General features: G+C 39.3%; 1 protein-coding gene across 9 annotated transcripts in view; it reads left to right on the forward strand.

Annotated features, from left to right (window-relative positions):
* MCF2 (MCF.2 cell line derived transforming sequence) overlaps positions 1–20457 on the forward strand; it is a 125444-nt gene that overhangs the window by 38041 nt on the left and 66946 nt on the right. For 5 of the 9 annotated variants that reach the window (XM_044936775.2, XM_044936774.2, XM_044936773.2 and 2 more), the window contains exons 2-4: positions 1547–1615; positions 6367–6481; positions 8649–8739. In XM_044936775.2, the coding sequence (XP_044792710.2) occupies positions 1547–1615; positions 6367–6481; positions 8649–8739 (275 nt within the window). Of the gene's footprint in view, positions 1–1546; positions 1616–6366; positions 6482–8648; positions 8740–11672; positions 12022–20457 lie in introns of those variants that run through there. The other 4 variants (XM_044936780.2, XM_044936779.2, XM_044936778.2 and 1 more) reach the window with 4 other exon arrangements.

Consider the following 20457-nt stretch of genomic DNA (forward strand, 5'->3'; position numbering starts at 1 on the left):
CCATCTCATCCTTCATTGGAAGGACTGATGTTGAAGCTGAAGCTCCAATACTTTGGCCACCTGATGAGAAGAACTGACTCCTTGGAAAAGACCCTGATGCTGGGAAAGATTGAAGGTAGGAGAAGGGGACGACAGAGGATGAGATGGTTGGATGGCATCACCGACTCGATGGACATGAGTTTGAGCAAGCTCCAGGAGTTGGTGATGGACAGGGAAGCCTGGCGTGCTGCAGTCCATGGGGTCACATTTTGACCATGGGGTCAAAATTCAGACATGACTGAGCAACTGAACTGATCTTATGAAAATAAATTGGTCAATGCATTTCTTTATGTTTCAAATTTTGTATGTGTGTGTATGGCTCTGTAACAGAGCCCCTGTTCCATTTTCTGGTGTGGGTCATTTGAGAACTTGTGCGTGCAATGCCCTTGAGCAGGATGGGCCTGGATACAAGCCCTCCATATGCTATGATCTGAAGAGCACCAAGAAGGGGAATGTGTCATCAGCCTGGCACCACCAGAGACCAGGTCTTTAAAGGCCCTCTGTATCAGTGGGCAAGGGGGAAAACATGGCTTCTCTGAGAAATGTGGAACCACAGGCATTAAAACCAATGATCCAGAATAGCTGAGTTTGATGGCCCATTTTCTTTGAAAAAGTTAACCTGGCTCATGGACCAGAGGCAGGTAGTGGACTTTGATCTGGGGCCCCTGTGTAGTTCACTAGAATTGAACATTACAAATTAGCACTTAAGATCTGGGACAACTAAAATATATTGAAGATCACATGGATGTGTCCCACCTCTAATGGTCAAAAATGAGTTAATAGGCTGCTGTTCAAGAAACATTGACTCTTATGCCAGTTATTTTGCATTTGGTTGGCACAGCACCCTGTGAGGTATAAATTATTATGGCCAGTTTACAGGTAAGGAAACTTGAGACTCTGAGAGGCTAAGTAACTTATACATGTTTTTATAGCCAGTATATGCAGCAAGCTGGGGTTGGAATTCAGGTCTCTTGGACTCAAAAGCTGTATGTTTAACCACTGCTTTATACTCGATCTCTGACACTTGTCCTGACCTGTAAGATGGGAAAATAATAGCTTTCTCCAGGGTTTTTTAAGGATGCAATGCGATAAAGGACCCAAAAAATGCTTTGTAATCACTAATAAAGCTTTTCAGAGAGAAGGTCACTATCAGAAGAGGAAGACACTATGCTACAATGTCTCTTCATGACTGTCTACCCTTTAGATAAATCCGGATGTCCTAGAGTTTGGACTTTTGCCCCTGGCTTTTTGGTTACTGAGAGTAGTTTATGTCCCAGGCATAGATTCTGAGAATGAGGACAACTGGTCTTATTTATACAATGACACTGTCCAGAGTGTGATTTCCTTCTTAGGTGGCTGAGAGGAGTAAAGATAAGGTCGGCCTTGCATCTGCGGAGGCAGATCTTCGGACCCCCAGAGTTCTTTTCTGCATGCTAAGAAATACCCTGTGTGTTTCCGGCTGTTCTCTAATGTGACTGTTGTTTCTCTCCCTTTCTCATTCTCACAGAAGACGAAGTGCCTCTCTGTGTAAAGGACGTCAGCCGCTTCTTAATGCAAGACATCGCATTCCTGTCTGGTAAGCAGACATTTTCATATATTAAGATCAGACAAATGTTTGAATCCATTAGCAAATTTAATTTGGTTCTTCTTATAGGTGGCTATATAATTTTTATCTTTCAGTAAACTACATGTAGTTGCTAAAAAAAATGGACATTTAGAGAATAACTAGAGGTTTTAAATATGTTTAGATATGTGATTAAAACCAGGCTTACCAGCCTTGTACACTGGACATTCGGAAACATCTTTAGCAATCCATGATGAGTGAAAGTGGGATCCATCTCCTAGGTGGGAGCAGGCTGAGTGAGAGGGCAGCCACAGACTTCTCTGAGGTTTTCGCTGCCACCATAGCTCTGATAACTTAAATGTTCATTAAAAATGCTGTGAGTCACCCTAATTAAGCAGTGTACATGCTATAAAAATTTGACTTTTCTAAAATGTATATGCATTTGTATATTATTTCTAAAAATTGTGAATAATGTATTATGAAATACATATAACAAAATTTACCTTCTCAACTATTTTTAAGTGTATAGTTCATTGGTGTTAAATACATTCACATTGTTATACAGCCATCCATCCACCATCCATTTCCAGAACTCTTCTTGTCTTGTAAAACTGAAACTCTCTGCTGCTGCTGCTGCTGCTAAGTTGCTTCAGTCGTGTCCGACTCTGTGCGACCCCGTAGACAGCAGCCCACCAGGCTCCCCCGTCCCTGGGGTTCTCCAGGCAAGAACACTGGAGTGGGTTGCCATTTCCTTCTCCAATGTGTGAAAGTGAAAAGTGAGAGTGAAGTCGCTCAGTCGTGTCCGACTCTTCATGACCCCATGGACTGCAGCCTACAAGGTTCCTCTGCCCATGGGATTTTCCAGGCAAGAGTACTGGAGTGGGTTGCCATTGCCTTCTCCATGAACTGGTTAAAAAATAACCCCTCTTTCCCTCCTCCCTATAACACCTGGCAATTACCATTATATTGATACTTTCTGTATCTTCATATTTGACTATTCTTGGTGCCTCATATGAGTGGACTCATGCTATATTTGTCTTTTTGTGACTAGCTTTTTTTATTTCGCATAATGTCCTCCAGGTCTTTCTATGTTGTAGCATATATCAGAATTTCCTTCCTTTTTTAAGGCTGAAGAATATGCCACTGTATGATGAGTTAATTTGTTTATCCATTCATCCATTGGTGGACATTTGGGTTGCTTGCACCTTTTGGCTCTTGTGAATAAAGCTGCTCAATAGCATTACATATTTTTAGAGATACAGCAATAGGAAACCACCCCTCTTGTTTTAATCTGGTCAGATATCTAGGGGAAACTTTGCTTAAAGACAAGCAAATTCCTTTCAGGTGTTAGAGTAACTTGAACTATGCCATTAAACATTATAGTTATTGTATTAAATGGATAAGAACAGTTTACAAGTATATGTGTTGTTTGTATGAAAATCCTTCTTAGGTGTTCAGAGTACAAGAGACCATCTTATTCCTTTTAAGTAGTTAAATTATTCTCCTAAAATGATACCTACATGCTTGGTTTACCAAATGAGCATTTACTTTATAGATGATCCTAATTGGACACTTCAATCTGGCTTCTGCTTTAATGATTAGAATTAGCAGTAATTGTGAATTAGTGGTGACTTAATGAGGTTTTATGTTTTTATTTTATAAGTGGTATAAATGTATATATATAAAATAGGCTTTCACTATTGAGATTAAGGAATGTTACTACTGAGATTAAGGGATTTTACTGAAGCTCCTCAGTGTTTTTAAAATTGTGTTCAAATAGAAACACCCTTGGGACCTGTTTCCCGATCTAGATCACTCTCCATAATTTCCTGTCTTATCTGATCTTTGTAGTTTTCAAAATATGTCTTGCCTATCGTTTCTTTTGAAGAAAGGGTTCCCAATGTTAAAAATAACAAAACCCTCCCTATTTAGAATATCAATATCTCCTTTCTTTTCTCACATGTTTACTACCTAGTACATACAGCACTTGTGCTTCCCTGATGGCTCAGTGGTAAAGAACCTGCCTGCCAATGAAGGAGATGTGGGTTCTATCCCTGATCTGGGAAGACCCCCGGAGGAGGAAATGGCAACCCACTCCAATATTCTTGCCCGGGAAATCCCATGGACAGAGGAGCCTGGTGGGCTGTGGTCTATGGGGTCGCAAAGACTGAGACATGACTTAGCGACTAAACAACAACAGCAACACTTGTGGGTACTCAGTGGTGATAACAGTTTATTGATTAGTTGATGAGAATCTACCCTTATAAGAACCAACATTCTTTCCTTTGATAGGTAAGACAGTGAAAGTGAAAGTGAAGTCGCTCAGTCGTGTCTGACTCTTTGCGACCCCATAGACTGTAGCCTACCAGGCTCTTCTGTCCATGGGATTTTCCAGGCAATAGTACTGGAGTGGATTGCCATTTCCTTCTCCAGGGGATCTTTTCCTAAATACTGCTCGGCAAGTCTAACTTATATATATGTTGCATTATATGTTATATATTATTTATATTCCTAATTCTACACCATACCCTATCTATAGAGCCCCTTGTTTCATACTTGGCTAAATCTCTTGATTCAGAGTGGTACAGTTTCTCCTTTGAGTTCCTTTAAAATTCTTGGGTGGATGCCATCATTTTCCATGATTATCTTTCTTCATCTTGCTCTTTACGTCTAGAATGTTATAAAGATTTATCATCATTTGATTTATTATTTTTGTCTAGTTTGATTCATTACTTTGGCCTAGTCTGATTAAAAAAGTATTATGGGAATGGGGACCCTCCCTTAAGTTTCTGTTGAGAAAGATTAAGGCAAGGAATGAATTTGACCTTTTCCCAAGTGCTCTAGTGGAGAGTGTGTGTTCTGCTTTTGTTGGATAGAGTATTCTAGAAACATTACTTAAGTCACTGTGGTGAAATTGTTGTTCAGGTGCACTGTTTCCTAGTGAATTTCCCAGCTACTTCTTCTATCAGAAATGCAGAGGGGTGGTGAAATTTCTGACTAAAATTGTGAATTTGTTTATTTCTCCTTGGAGCTCTATCCATTTTGTTTCTTTTTTTTAAATATAAATTTATTTTAATTGGAGGCTAATTACTTTACAATATTGTATTTGCTTTGCCATACATCAACATGAATCCGCCACAAGTGTACAAGTGTTCCCCATCCTGAACCCCCCTCCCACCTCCCTCCCCATACCATCCCTCTTTCTTGTATTTTGAAGCTCTGTTATCAGATACATAAGCACTTAGGAATGTTATGTCCTCTTGATGAATTTACCACCATTTGGTTATCAAATGATCTTCTAATTTTGACAAATCTATTTGGTCTGATATTAGACAGTCTCCTTTGAACTAATTAGCATGATATATCTTTTTTCATCTTTTTCCTTTTAATGCATTGTGCCTTTATATTTAAAGTCTGTTTCTTGTAGACAGTATATAGTTGGGTCTTGATTGTTTTATTCAATTAGACTATCTCTAACTTTTAATTGAAGTGTCAAAATCATTTACACTTCACATTTACAATCACGTTATAATGTGATTATGCATATGGCTTGGTTTAAATCTATCATTTTACTATTTGTTTTCTATTTGTCCTGTTAGTTCTTTGTTTTTTCCTTCCATTTTTGCTTTCTTTTGGAATTAGTTGTTTTATCATTCTACTTTATCTCCTTTGCCTTTGTCATAGTTTTATTGCATATTGAATTTTTTTATGTCTTATATCTCTAGTCACTTAAATTCAGCCAAATAAGAATTACAACAAAATCTCTCAAAAATTTTCTTTTAGCAAGCCAGATTCAAAGGCCATCCTGCAACTTGCCTCCTAAAATAATCCCTCAACTTCCATTTAACACTAAATATGTATTGAGCACCTACTCTGTGCCCAGGTGTTAGGCTGACTATAGAGTGGGACCTTAGGCAAATGGAATTTTCACCCCTGCACTTAGGTGGCTTTCATTCTCAATCCTCCAGGATGTGTAGAGGGCTGTGGAGTGGTATGAACACTGAATTTTATACTTTGTGGTCTTTCTTTCTTTGCATTAGTAAGATTCCTATACCATTGTCGCTATTATTCCTTATGTTGTTTCTTCCACCAATCTGTTAGAACATTACTTAATACCTGTAGTTTGTATACTGTACTCTTTCATGTTCACCCTGACTCTAAGTGGTCAATGTTTTCAAGGTTTCCACTTATTATCAAGCTGTCAGTGACTCATTTTGAATTTAAACTCATAGTATTGGTATAGAAACAGTTATTTCCCAATACCCATGGTTGTCCAATATGAGGGATCAGTGATATTTTCAACTATGTTTATTACACACATTCCGTGACATTTTTTCCTCATTTTGCTGTCTCTTATTCCTTCCTCCTTCCCCTCTTCCTTTCTTTCTTTTGTCTTTCCCCCTCTCTCTTTTTCTTTCTTTCTTCTTTTCAATTTCAAAACCACCCTGTTGCATTTTTAAAAGATGTTTTGGCCATGCCACATGGCACATGGGATATTAGTTCCCCGACCAGAGATTGAACTCTCACCCTCTGCATCGGAAACGTGGAGTCTTAATCACTGGCCCCCGGCTAAGTGCCCCACCCTGCCACTTTTTGTACTTAAGCAGGAGCATGGTGCCATTTTGGTTTCTGTGGAGGTCATCATCCTTATAAAAGTTGCATTGGTCCCAACCTGTCTTCTTTATCACCTCTCTCAAATCTAAAATCTCCTTTTTTACATTGTTATGACATAAATGTTAACGTGGTTTTTGATACTGTTTTAGGTGGCCGGGGAAAGGATGATGCTTGGATCATTACGTTTCCAGAAAATTGTAATTTCAAATGCATACCAGAAGAAGTTATAGCAAAAGTACTGACTTACTTGACGTCTGTTGCAAGGTACAGCATTTCATTACATTGTTTTCTTCAATTTGGTTTCTTTTTTGGATACCTATTTGAATGTAATAACAAGAAAATGATGTTTTAGTGTGGCTATTATTATTGTAAATGATTTGTAAGACTCACTTTCAGAATAGATAAGAAATAACTTAGAAGCTGAAGCTGACTCTACTTAAATTGCTATAAAAATTATACTGAGGATCTATGAAAACAAAATTGGGGGCCAAGAAGTATTTGTCCCCATGCAGAAGAACATAGGTTGAAAATGATGATCATACTTTAAAGTCTAAAAGAAACTGTCACTAGCTAATAGCTAGACAGATATTCTTCATTTCTTCCAAGGATAAAATAAGAAGACAAAATTAAATAGACTCAAAAGTGATATTGAAATGGATTAGGAGTAACTTCTTGATATTAGAAATCATTTGAGATGAGAATGCTTTAAGGGGAAAGTTTCCGAAGCTCCCTTAAAGATTTTATTTAGTTTGCAAACAAGTTTTTTTAAAGGAAATGTTTTCTGGTTATTAATCCTGAAAACTAAGAAGGCATTAATCTAAAATGGTAATATTATGAAGAGTCTCATGAACAAAATGGAGAAGGAAATGGCAACCCACTCTAGTACTCTTGCCTGGAAAATCCCATGGACAGAGGAGCCTGGTAGGATACAGTCCATGGGGTCGCAAAGTGTTGGACATGACTGAGCAACTTTACTTCACTCACTTCATACTTTATCATTGGAGAAGGAAATGGCAACCCACTCCAGTATTCTTGCCTGGAGAATCCCATGGACAGAGGAGCCTGGCGGGCCATGGTCCACGGGGTCACAGAGAGTCAGACACGACTGATGTGACTAAGCATGCATGAACAAAAATCAAATCCCAGAAAACAAAATTTACACTGTACCTCTTAAAGCTTGAAAGTGGTCACTTTAGGGCAAATAAAAGTTTTATTATCCATTACACTGCCTTCCCTCAAGGAACAGGTAAGAGATTTAACAGTGTTTTTCTGAATGAATTAATGGATCATTGACTTATGATGGATTGCCGTGAAGTTAAATCTGATGTCATGAAGGAGAGCTGTCTACAATGTTGACCCAGGCCCCAAATCACAGTATTCCAAATCCATTTTAGTGGCATTTGCCTGTTTAAAAGATTGACATAAGTGGCAAAAAGAAATTTTAAAATGTAGTAGAATATCAATATATCAATCATATCAATAACTTCAGATATGCAGATGACACCGCCCTTATGGCAGAAAAGGAAGAGGAACTAAAAAGCCTCTTGATGAAAGTGAAAGAGGAGAGTGAAAAAGTTGGCTTAAAGCTCAACATTCAGAAAACGAAGATCATGGCATCCGGTCCCATCACTTCATGGGAAATAGATGGGGAAACAGTGGAAACAGTGTCAGACTTTATTTTTCTGGGCTTCAGAATCACTGCAGATGGTGATTGCAGCCATGAAATTAAAAGACACTTACTCCTTGGAAGGAAAGTTATGGCCAACCTAGATAGCATATTAAAAAGGAGAGATATTACTTTGCCAACAAAGGTCCTTCTAGTCAAGGCTATGGTTTTTCCAGTGGTCATGTATAGATGTGAGAGTTGGACTGTGAAGAAAGCTGAGCACCATATAATTGATGCTTTTGAACTGTGTTGGAGAAGATTCTTGAGAGTCCCTTGGACTGCAAGGAGATCCAACCAGTCCATCCTAAAGGAGATCAATCCTGGGTGTTCATTGGAAAGACTGATGCTAAAGCTGGAACTCCAATACTTTGGCCACCTCATGTGAAGAGTTGACTCATTGGAAAAGATTCTGATGCTGGGAGGGATTGGGGGCAGGACGAGAAGGGGATGACCGAGGATGAGATGGCTGGATGGCATCACTGACTTGATGGACATGAGTTTGAGTGAACTCCGGGAGTTGGTGATGGACAGGGAGGCCTGGCGTGCTGCGATTCATGGGGTTGCAAAGAGTCGGACACGGCTGAGTGACTGAACTGAACTGGTCTGATGGAATTAAATTGATTTTCCATTGTAGCACATTGTGATAGCTTTCTAAATCTGTCTTTGGGCCAGACATCACATGTAAATGTAAATCAGAAGCAAGGACATATTTAGCAAACTTGGATTATTATTAATAAAAACATATTATTTCCTCTTATCTTCTAGGCAAAATGGATCTGACTTCCGATTTACCATTATTCTTGATCGAAGATTGGATACCTGGTCTTCTCTCAAAATATCTCTCCAAAAAATCTCAGTAAGTACCAGTTTATTCTATAGTAACTTCTTATTTTTGTTTTGTTCATTATACTTTCTGTTTGTGGGGGTACAGATTATTTTTATTCTGATGGAGGCTAAAAAAATAGATGGAACAGAGAGGTGGGAAACTAGAGAGAAGAATTGGTGAAGGAGATTGAGCTGAACAACTCTACTCAATAGAAAGCCTTATAGGAAAGAATGAGTAGTTAATGGTTCAAGTTGAGTGAGAAGAGATTCATAGTCTCCTATGCCTTTCAAAGGAAGGCAGTTTTTTATGGGAACTTTTTATAAAACAGCAATAGCCATGTTGTATACACATTGTATATTGAAAAGTATAAAGAAGGAGGTTTAAAACAATAGTTAATAATCTAACCATCCAGAAATAAGCACTTTTTAACATTTTGGTGTGTATCTTTCTAGATTTTTCTTTCCCCTGGGATAGAGAGGGTAGGGAGTCACCTGCAAAATGACATATCTCCCTGATAAGAGTCTAGTCCCCAGCTCCCCAAGACCCAGAGAGTCTCTAAAGGAGAAGTATGAGAGATGTGGTCTTGCCCACAGCTGAGATGATCTTTTTACATTATTAGGCTCATCTGGATATTGTCTGATAGTTCTTTCATAGAAAAGAGGGAGCTGAGAAACCCATAGGCTGTTCCTGAGCTGTTAAGAGTGGGGCTGTCTGTGGAAGTGCCATGTGGTCAACTTGCTCTATCAGACCAGAGAAGTTGGGAATCAATTCATGTTTTTCTTTGAGAGTTCAGTATCATCAACCAATGCAATTCTTCCTTCATCTCACAACCAACACGGAGGCCACACCCACCAGAGGCAGTTGGTTTAGCTGTGAAGGCAAGACAGAAATCTAAGTTGTTGGACTTCTGAACCAGTGTTCTTTTTTGTTCTACTAACTTGCTGACGAGTATAAGAAATACACTGACACTACACGGTATCATGAATGAGATCATTATTGTTTTCATACCCATTATGAATTATTCCTCATCTTGGGCAAGTCAGTATGGTAGTTTTTCTGTTTATTTCTTAAAACAGAGGTGTTTAATCATAAGCAATGGAGAGAAGAATTAATACCAGATTCATGAAAATCACCAAAATAAAATAGTAAAACGTCAACTTTAATATAATATATTTTTGCTTTTTCAAACACTTTCACATTTATTAAGAAATGTTGATTCTCTCTGTTTCCTGATTAAGTCCTGTGGGTGGATGTCTTTATAAATTGTCCTATAGATGAGGGAATTATATTGATATACGATATGCATTTTGGAAAGGTTATGTGATGAATCCAAGGTCAGATAGCTACGTAACCAAAAGAGTGGGAGCAAGAATTGAATTTTCATGAATTCCAGTTGGTGACCTTTCCACTTGCTGCTTCCTATCATTTTCTAAAGGACTTGTGGATAGACAAAAACATTAATAATTTTTTTTAGAAAGAGGTAAAATTCCTTTGGAGAGAATACATCTGCCCTCTATGTACTGCAGACTCCTATCAGTGGGGCTGAATGATACTTATCCAGGTATTTATCATGCCCTCGCCTTTAGGATCAGTCCTTAGGCTTGTTGAACAAACTTTAGTTCATGATAAGAATCAAATATTTAACACTAAATATAGCACTTGTTATAATAAGGCATTTTTAAAATTCCCCAGCCCAGCTTTTTTTTTTTTTCTTTTTTGGCCAAAACTACCTGTTTGATGAAATTAATTTTTTTTGAGTGACTAGTTGGCATATGGCATCAGTTTTGGAATTGGGTCTTGATACTGCTTCGCTGGTGGCTCAGATGGTAAAGAATCTGCCTGCAATGCGGGAGACCTGGGTTCGATCCCTGGGTTGGGAGGATCCCCTGGAGAAGGGAACGGCTACCCACTCCAGTATTCTGGCCTGGAGAATCCCCATGGACAGAGGAGCCTAGCGGGCTACAGTGCATAGGGTCACAAAGAGTCGGCCACGACTGAGTGACTAAGCACAGCACAGCGCTACTGATTTGGGGTCAATAAAGGAATAATGACTTGTTTCTTGGGAAGTGATGCTCCCCTTTCTGTTTCCTAGGGATGCTCTCTCAGTGGGGAATTGAGAAGTCTGCCCAGCAAAGAGCTCTGCATCCAAGGTCCCTTTATTTGCATAATTGCCAGGCAGGAGTTGGGGGTGCAGGTGATAAGGACATCTGACTGGCTATAGATTAGTTTCAGCGTTGTTTCATTTAAATATTTTAAATGCTTCTGCTTATGGTATAGTTTCTATACCCATACTCAAAAGCACATTAATTATATCTCAACCATTAATAGCCCATTGGACACTGTTTGCAATAGAGGTAAATACTGAATACAAGCTAATTTCAAGAGCAAAAGTTGACATTCAGAAAGAATTTCTGGTGAAAACAGCCATTGTATAAATAGATCTAACTGTCTTCGTATATTATTTTAAACTAGTGTCTGTGAAGTAATTATATAATTTGATTTGAAGACCTTAATTTCTAGATTTTTAAAGAAACTATGCAGGTAGGCTATACTTCATAATGATAGGAGACTATATATATATATATATATATATATATTTTTTTTTTAGTTACACATTTTGGGGAAATGTTCCTTCGGGAGAGAATCCTACCCGTCTCAGAAAGTTTGCATGTTCTGTTCTTTTTAGATTATCATCAGGACAAAATCCCACAAACTATTAACCTTTCCCAGGCTTAAACCCAGAATAGAATTTAATAATAATAATAAAAAACAGAATTGAATTTCAAGTTACATAGCGGGGTAGGGCAAGAATAAACATATCTGTTAATACTACCTTCACAAAGATTCTTAGCATTCCACCTTAAAAATCAAAATGCGCAGAGAAAGCCAGCCCCATCTAGCCCCTAGGAGGAGAGTTTTTTTTTTTTTTCTTCCTCCACTCTTAGGAAAAGCCTGATCTTCCTGAGAAGTCCAGCACCAGCTAATCCATGAGGTTCAATCAGGCTAAGTAATTGGGGGAATGTGTGGACTCTGAATTACAATGAGCAGTAGGAAAGGATCTGTCAGCTGACTAATCAGAGATAGTGGGGTTTTTTTTTTTTTTTTGCAGCGCTGCCAGGGTGGTAATGGAAGCAGCCACGGTAGCTTTGTTTGATAGAGATTTTTGGCTGCCGCTTTTAAATACTACCTAAGACGCAGCTCATATTTCATCAATGTTGCATTGACAATTGGAAAAGAAGCGTATTATTGTGTATAGGCGAGATGGCAGAAGCAACTCCCCCGAGAGGCAAGATGAGGTTCAGAAGGAATGCGGTAAGGGCTCTGCCTGCAGTCCTGGAAAGCCTGTTCCCAAGTTCAAGTGCAGGAATGCTGCAGCATGGTGCTATAGCACAAACTGCTGAATGGGGCTTTTCAGGACGGAGGGCGAGAATGGAGACTTGGATTTGCGTGGATTTTATTGATGTGATTACTGTTATATGGACATAGGGCACTGTTAAGGCATCAAGATCTAAATGTGATCAAATTCATGAGGAAGCATCCTTCGTCATGGTATTTATTTAAGAGTGTATGAACAATATTGGCAGAGTAGCTTAAAGTCACTAGTTATCAATTAAATAATATTGAACAAAAGGATTCATCCTTCTTTTCACCATGGACAAGTCGATTATGGTATCATGGACAGATCTGCAGATGACTTTATCAGTGTTTAAAAAGGCTACATGTTACTGGATAAGTGAAAAAATGTTAAGTATGATGATTTGAATTCTTTCTGATTTCAGTTTTTCCTCAAATTAAAAAAAAATATTTCCCCAAATTCAAATGTTAAAGATGCAGAATTCTAGCCCATTGACTACCTTTTTTTAAAGGAAAAAAAGAGTGACTCACTGTTATTTATAAGCTAGAATTTAGAAATCTCTTCTTTCAGATACAATTTCAATTTTTCCCATCATTGGTTCACTTATATACCAAATTCCAAGCAAATTTCAGAAGGGCTATTTAGATGTCATTTGGAGAAATGTGAAATAACACTAGCTAATTTAATAATTAACTGGTCATCAGTCCAGTTTTCGGTGCTGCTCTTTTTCTTTCAAAACTTAAGATAATGTTATTGATGCTATGATTTAAAATAGAATACCTGCTTGTTTAAATAATCAAGACAACACACAAAAAAAAGAGAGAGTGACAATCAGTCATAGAACAGAATGACACTTGGAATCAAAAGTAAGATCAGGGAAATAAACCAGTAAGAATTTTATTCTTGTTGAATGTCAGTGAACATCCATGGGTGAGTGGTTTATTTTCTAATAAAGCTCTTAGCACAAGATAGTATTTTTAAAATTACAGTTTAGGATATGAATCTTTTTATTTTGACAAAATTGTATCTCCAGCTCTACACATGATTTTGTATTATGGGAATAATAGCTTAATATTTTTAAACAGACAATTTATGATGCACAACAGATGCCTGTGTATGTCCTTTACAATATTGGGTGCAACTGACATAAGTACTTTTGTTATCAAAATTAATTGACTTAAGTGTTAAGATTCCTAATTCCTTTATATGCATAGATGTTTTCTCAGTTCTGAACTTCGTTTCCTGTATATGCATGCATGCATGCTCAGTCACTTTAGTCGTGTCCGACTATTTGTGACCCCATGGATTGTAGCCTGCCAGGCTCCTCTGTACATGGGATTCTCTAGGCAGGAATACTGGAGTGGGTTACCATATCCTCTCTAGGGGATCTTCCCGACCCAGGGATTGAACCTGCATCTCATATGTCTCCTGCATTGTCACGCAGGCTCTTTACCACTAGTGCCACCTGAGAAGCCCTTTCTGTTTATACACATACCTTAATATACACAGAAATTAATGCAACACACAAGTACTTAATGAGTAGGTATATCTAGTATTGTGCTACAGACAATATGGGTTACATAGGTAAACATGGAATGGCTACAGAGCTGAAAGAGCTGTCAATCTAGTAGAGAAGGCAGGACATGTTCATAAATAACTATTCTGAAAGAACTTCTAGCTGGTGGGGAAGGCCTCGCAAAGGAGATGACATTTGTTTGGACCTTAAGGAATAGCATGCTGCTGCTTCTGCTGTTGCTAAGTCGCTTCAGTTGTGTCCAACTCTGTGCGACCCCATAGACGGCAGCCCACCAGGCTCCACCGTCCCTGGGATTCTCCAGGCAAGAATACTGGAGTGGGTTGCCATTTCCTTCTCCAATGCATGAAAGTGAAAAGTGAAAGTGAAGTCACTCAGTTGTGTCCGACTCTTAGCGACCCCATGGATTGCAGTCTACCAGCCTCCTCCATCCATGGGATTTTCCAGGCAAGAGTACTGGAGTGGGGTGCCATGGCCTTCTCTAAGGAATAGCATATGTGTCTGTTATCTTTCTTGGTGTCTTTACTCTCTTTTTCTCTCAAATTAATTACTGAAGTTGTCCGTAGGAACAGCTAGCTTGAAATGAAATTGATTGGATTAAGTCTAAAGCCTAGAACTATAGTGGAAGACAGATTTATTCTGCTTGCATGGATACAGCTTGACCAGAGTGAAAATTTGCAACTCAGCTGGTGACACCATGGTTTGACTTGGAAGAATCTCTGGTGTTGGGCTGATTCTGGAGGCTACGATAGGTGGCACCTGGGAGGATGGTAAAGTGGCCTTAGAGTCCACAGATAGGCTTCAGCTGGCTACTTGATGGAAATTGCAATGACTGTGAACAAGTGAGGGGGGTTGTTGAGAATGGATATGGGACAAGAAGGGTGAGCCACAAGGAAAGAGCATTCCTGGGGAGTGTCCTATGCCTGAGGTCACTTGGCAAGGGATTTAGTTAGTGTACCATGCTGTGCTTCAGTTTGCCCATCTGTGGAAAGGCCATAATACCTACTTCACTGCAATGTTACAAAGGCTACATAGGATAATATACGTAACAAACCTGGAGCATATGTCCTAGGCTTTCAGTAAAGGGTTCCTTTCTTATTGTGACCCCATTTCTTTGCCCTAAAGATGCTCTAGGAGTATAAATTGTTTTTATAGTAAAATAATCAAACTTTTATGTGGTATCAGCCACTTGTAAAAGTTTTTTAAGAAGTAGCTAGGATAACTGAAAAGGGGGCAGAGATTGTGTGAATTGCGTTTTAGATGCTGCATAAAATAACATTAAACAAGGTTAGTTTCCAGGCTTCAGCAGTGAAATGTATCAAGTGATGCCTTCGGTCATTGTTATTGCTGTGCTAACTGTCGTGAGGCCATGTAGTTGGGTGATCTGAAGGTAGGCATGAGGAGAAGGGATTCAGTGTCTTCTCTGGGAGGAGAAGAGGAGAGAAAGCGAATTATCTGCCCCTGAATTTGAAGAACCAGTAGGAGCTGCTCCCCAGGGCTGGGGTGGGGCCGGGCTCAGAGATGGAGAAATGGCTCTGAGCCCTGTGAAGATGGGCAACATGTTCATTTTTACCGAGGCGCCTTTAAGCAGTCACATGTTGGAACTACAAAAAAGAAAAAAAAAATCGCCTTCAACCAATGCCTAAAACCAATGTCGTTTCCTCTCTCATGCTGCATGCTTTTTTTTCTGTAAAGAAAAAAGCAATCAAAGAAAACAAGGCTGACCCTTGCTCACATCCTTTTGCTTTTTTGACAAGCTCTTGAAACGATTTATAGTTTTAAAATCTAGGGTTTATTTGGGCAAAAATAGAAACTGTGCCTTTTCATGTTTATATAACCAACCAGATTAGAGGTCTGTAAGGCAGCATGCTGGAGAATGTAGAACATCGTTTCCCCAAACCGAATGGGAAAGCTCAAAGGTCTGGAGCTGTATTTGCTGTAAGCTAGAATTTCTTGAAGAATTACTTAGCATCACAAAAGCTTAGCATATTTGTTCCCAGTTGCTGCTGTAACTAACTACAAACTTAGTAGCTCAAAATAACCCAAATGTATTGTTACAGTTCTGGAGGTCAGAAGTCCAACTGAGTCTCACTGGGCTAAGACCAAGATATCAACAGGGCTTCTGAGGCTTTAGAGGATAATCAATTTCCTTGACATTCTAGTTTCTAGAAGCTGCCCACATTTCTTAACTCATGGCCCTGTATCACTCTGACCTCTGCTTCTGTTGTTATATCTTCTCTGATTCTCGTGCCTCCCTCTGTTTAATAACTCTACTTGTGGTTGCATTGTTCCCACCCAATAATCCAGGATCATTTCCCCATCAGAAGGTGAGGTGAGGTGTTAGTCACTCAGTCATGTCCAACTCTCTGCAACCCCATGGACTGTAGCCCTCCAGGCTCCTCTGTCCACGGAGTTCTCTAGGCAAGAATACTGGAATGGGTTGCCATGTCCTTCTCCAGGGGATCTTCCCAACACAGGGATCAAAACTGGGTCTCCCGCATTGCAGGTAGTTTCTTTACCACTTGAACCACCAAGGAAGTTCTGAAGATTCTTAACTTAATCACATTTACAGAGTCCCTTTTGCCTTGTAACATATTCACAGGTTCCAGGGGTTAGGATGTAGACATCTTTGGGGAACCTTTATTCTGCCTACTACACTCAATTCCTCCAGTTGTGAAATGAGGGTAAAAACAGAATCTACTGCGGTTAAAATACTTAGCATAATGTCATAGTAATGCTCACAATGAGGAAAGTTCTCATAGTAGTCACTCAATAAAAAGCAACATTCCAACCCATGGCCATCGAGCCAATCTCCTATTCCTACCATAAGGTTTTGAGAGGCCCTGAAGACATATAAAAATGTATGTTCATGTGTGTATATATATATATGTGTGTGTGTGTGTGTGTGTGTATGTGTTTGCTGGAGAGAAGCTATGAAAAGTCATTCATATGAAGTTGTGGATTTACTGCAATTAGTTTGGCAGTCACATATTTAAATCTGGGATAAGTGAGTGGGACTGGGATTAAAAAGTCAAGTGTATCTGATTCATACATGGGATCTAATGGACATGAGGGATAGAAACAATATACTTGGTGTGAACTGTATAATTTAGTTTTCTAAAAAATGTAACTCTGACAAATCAAATGAATTGTTTGAGTGCCACCCAGTTGTTTAGTAGTTTTGCCTACTAAATAATAGCTGTTGCCTACAAGTTATTTGTTCCTTCAAATGGCTTAGATTTAAGAGTAGCTATCAGTTTAATGGATCCGTGTATTCTAGGAAGATTTGCATGGCGGTTCAATAAAGATTCTAAAATTATCCTATAATGAACAACATTGCAAATGTGATTATACAGGCAATAAATGAAGTGTTCATCCTTGATAGTGCTTTTTCTTTAGAAATGCAAATTTGGTAGGCTTTTTGTGATAAGCGAATCACTGAACATTTTGAAGGAATTAAGGGAGGAGAAGGTATGATAAAATAATCAGGAAGTTTTACTTAAGAATGATCTGATTAGAATGTAGAAATATTTTTGGAAGCATTTTATTCAGCTTTGAATGTTTATAACTATTTTATCAAATAGACAGAATAACTGATTTAATAAAACAACCAACATGAAATCTCTGACTTAGGAGCAGCTGAACACCCCCAAACCCTGCCTGAACTCTCTTTCCCATGGATTCTGTGGACAGTGATTCTGCGTCTCTCTCTTTTCTGCTTTGTCCCCTATTGTGTGATCAGGGGCCTGACTGCTGGGACAACCTTGTTCTCCTAGGAGTGGCAGGGTAGAGACCAGGGCCTGACCTTGGGCAGAGAGTTACCACATGGTTTTCTCTGTTCCTGTAGTATCCTCCCCTACCCCCACCCCCAGTTTTGGATGGGGGCGAGTATTCCAGGCTTTAAGTTTGTCATCCCTGGGGTCGGTCGCACATCTAGAGATTTCTAATGCAATACCAGAAAATATGACATTAAGGAAAGTCAGAAAAAGACAATGAAGCCATATCAACCTAGAGTCCATGAAAGAATAAAAATAAGAGTACTTTAAGCGCTTTAAGTGTTGGCAAACGTAGGATGCTTTCCATTCCATTTATTTATTTTTCATCGCACTGGGTCTTTATTGCTGCTCGGGCTACTCTCTAGTTGCAGTGAGTGAGGCCTACTCTTCACTGAGGTGTGTGGGCTTCTCATTGCAGGGGCGTCTCTTGTTGCAGAGCACAGGCTCTAGGTGCTTCACAGTGGAGCACAGGCATGGGCTTCAGTAGTTGCAACATGTGAGTTCAGTAGTTGTGCCTCCCGGGTTCTAGAGCACAGGCTCAACAGTTGTGGCACACGACATGTGGGATCTTCCTGGACCAGGGATTGAATCCATGTCTCCTGCATTGGCAGACAGATTCTTCACCACTGAGCCACTAGGATAGCCCCTTGATTCCATTTAAAAGTGAAAAAATAAGCTGAGTCAAGGCAGTTAAGTATAATACTAATACTGGTAATTTGCCCATGTGAAGAAGGAAAGACTTAACTCCTAAACTGAATATTTCAGGGTAGAAATAGAATTAGTGCTCTCAGTCTAGAAATAGGTCCAGAGTTCTCACAAGTCCCTGTCTGGGTTTCCCCTTAAGCAAGCCTTTATCCATAGCCTGAAAAGCCTTTTGTCTAAGTCTACTTGTGCTTAAGTCCAAGAACCCCAAGTAAATTAAAAAAAAACTATCCTATTAGTTTTTTCTAGGGTTGACAAAGTAGCTTTATATTTATTATTTCTTTTAACTTTTATAACAACTGTGGGAGGTATTATACCATTCTTAGCATAAACTAGACATTTGTACATAATAGACAGTGAAGAACAGGGAAGCCTGGTGTGCTGCAGTCCGTGAGGTCACAAAGGGTTAGACATGACTTAGCAACTGAAAAACAACATAATAGACAGTAGGATATACAGTATCATTGGGACTCTCTGTTTCTGTTTCCAGTTCTCTATACTTGTTTGCTTTGTTCTTTGAAATAAGCTTCCTCTGGCTGTAGGGGTCATGGCTACCAGTGGCCCTGGAACTGTACCCTCTAAGTTTCCTTCCCTTAGTGCTAGTTCAAAAAATGCTAGTGTGAGACTTGGATTCTGCTTACATCAAATTTTCATCCCATGACACTTCATTGTGTGTTAGGAGGGCAAGGTCATGTAGAAAGGTAACAGTTCTCATTAGGAACCAATATTAAGATTAATAAGAGACTGTCTTAGTCTTTATGGGATGCTATAACAGAATACCATAGATTGTGTGACTTATAAACAGCAGAATTTACTTCTCACAGTTCTAGAGTCTGAAGTCCAAGGTCAGGTTGCTGGCAAATTCTGTATCTGGTGAGAGCTCATAGATGGCCTGCTTCCTTCCTGCTTCATAGATGGCCATCTTTTCTGTGTCCTCACATGGCTGAAGGAGTGAAGGAGCTCTCTGGGGCCTCTTTCTTAAGGGCACTAATCCCATTCATGAGGGCTCCATCCTCATGACCTCGTCATCTCCTGAATACCCCACCACCAAATACCTTCACATTGTGGCTTAAGTTTCAACATAGGCATTTGGTGGGGAGAGGATGTAGAATCTCATGGGAGGAGAGGGTAGTGCAGACATGGCCCCCTTGGGGAGTGATCAGTTGGATAGCCATCCCAATTTGTGTCTGTTTGTAATCGTTGTTTAATTTACTGATTTAAGCTTGTGCTCCTTTCTTTTCCCTATTTGTGTCACATTCAGTTCTCTTTCCCTCACTTTAGTTGTCATTGCTACTTGTTTATGTTTTTATCACCATCTCAAATTAAATTTTAAAAATTTCCACTTTTGAATGTCATTTCAGAGTCTAGGTCTTATCCCTCTGTGAAAGTTATTCTTTTTTTAAAAATAGACTGTATTGTTTCGTGCAGATTTAGGTTCACAGTAGAAAGTACAGACTTCCCATATATACCTGCCCCCACAGTATCTTATTAATTTTTCTTTTATAGTTTTTCTCAATTATTAGTATTTCAGCATTCCTGAAAGATGACTGTATTTAAAGCATTTTGAGCATATTTTGCTTTATTATGCTTCACTCTGCTCTTTTGAGGCTGATGACTCCCAATTCTATATTCCAAGTCTAGGCTTCTTTCCCTCCTCCCTTGTACATCCATTTGTCTGATGGACATCATCTGGTTGTCCTGCTGACCCTTCCAACCCAATAGGTCCAGGAATAAGAATCGGTATCTTATCCCCCTCCTGAAAGCCTGCTTCTCTTGTGTTCCCATGTCAATAAGGGTTGTACCATTCACCCAGTTAATTACTCAAGCCAGAAATCTGGAAATTGACTGTCATAGTCATTCTTTTCTTATCAGACATATCCAGTTATCATACTTTGCACATTATACCTCCTAAATTGTACCCTTATCCCTGTTGTTGTTGTTGTAGTTCAGAAACTCATCATCTCTCGCTTAGATGACTGTTCCAGCATGCAAACTCATCTGTTTGCTTCCATTCTTGTCCATATCCAGTCCATTCCCAAAACCAAAGTGATCCTCCTAAAATGCAAATCTAATTATGTTGCTCTGCTACTTAAAAACCTTAAGAGTCTCCCCTTGCATCCAGGAAAAGACCCAAGGTCTTTCCTGGTCTGGATCCTGCTCATCTTTCTAGCACCATCTCCCATGACTACATCTCTCCACCCTCCGGCAGCATCTTCCTCTAGCTTTCCTGACTGGGACCTCTTGATGTAATACAGACTTGGGTACCAATTCAGACTTCACCAGTTGAGCCAAGTTATACTTAAACTCTCTGAGCCTCACTTTCTTTATTTGTAAAAGCAGATTGCCTAACTACTTCACAGGATTGTTATGAAGAGGAACTG

Source organism: Bubalus bubalis, chromosome X, assembly GCF_019923935.1.
Source record: "Bubalus bubalis isolate 160015118507 breed Murrah chromosome X, NDDB_SH_1, whole genome shotgun sequence".
NCBI lineage: Eukaryota > Metazoa > Chordata > Mammalia > Artiodactyla > Bovidae > Bubalus > Bubalus bubalis.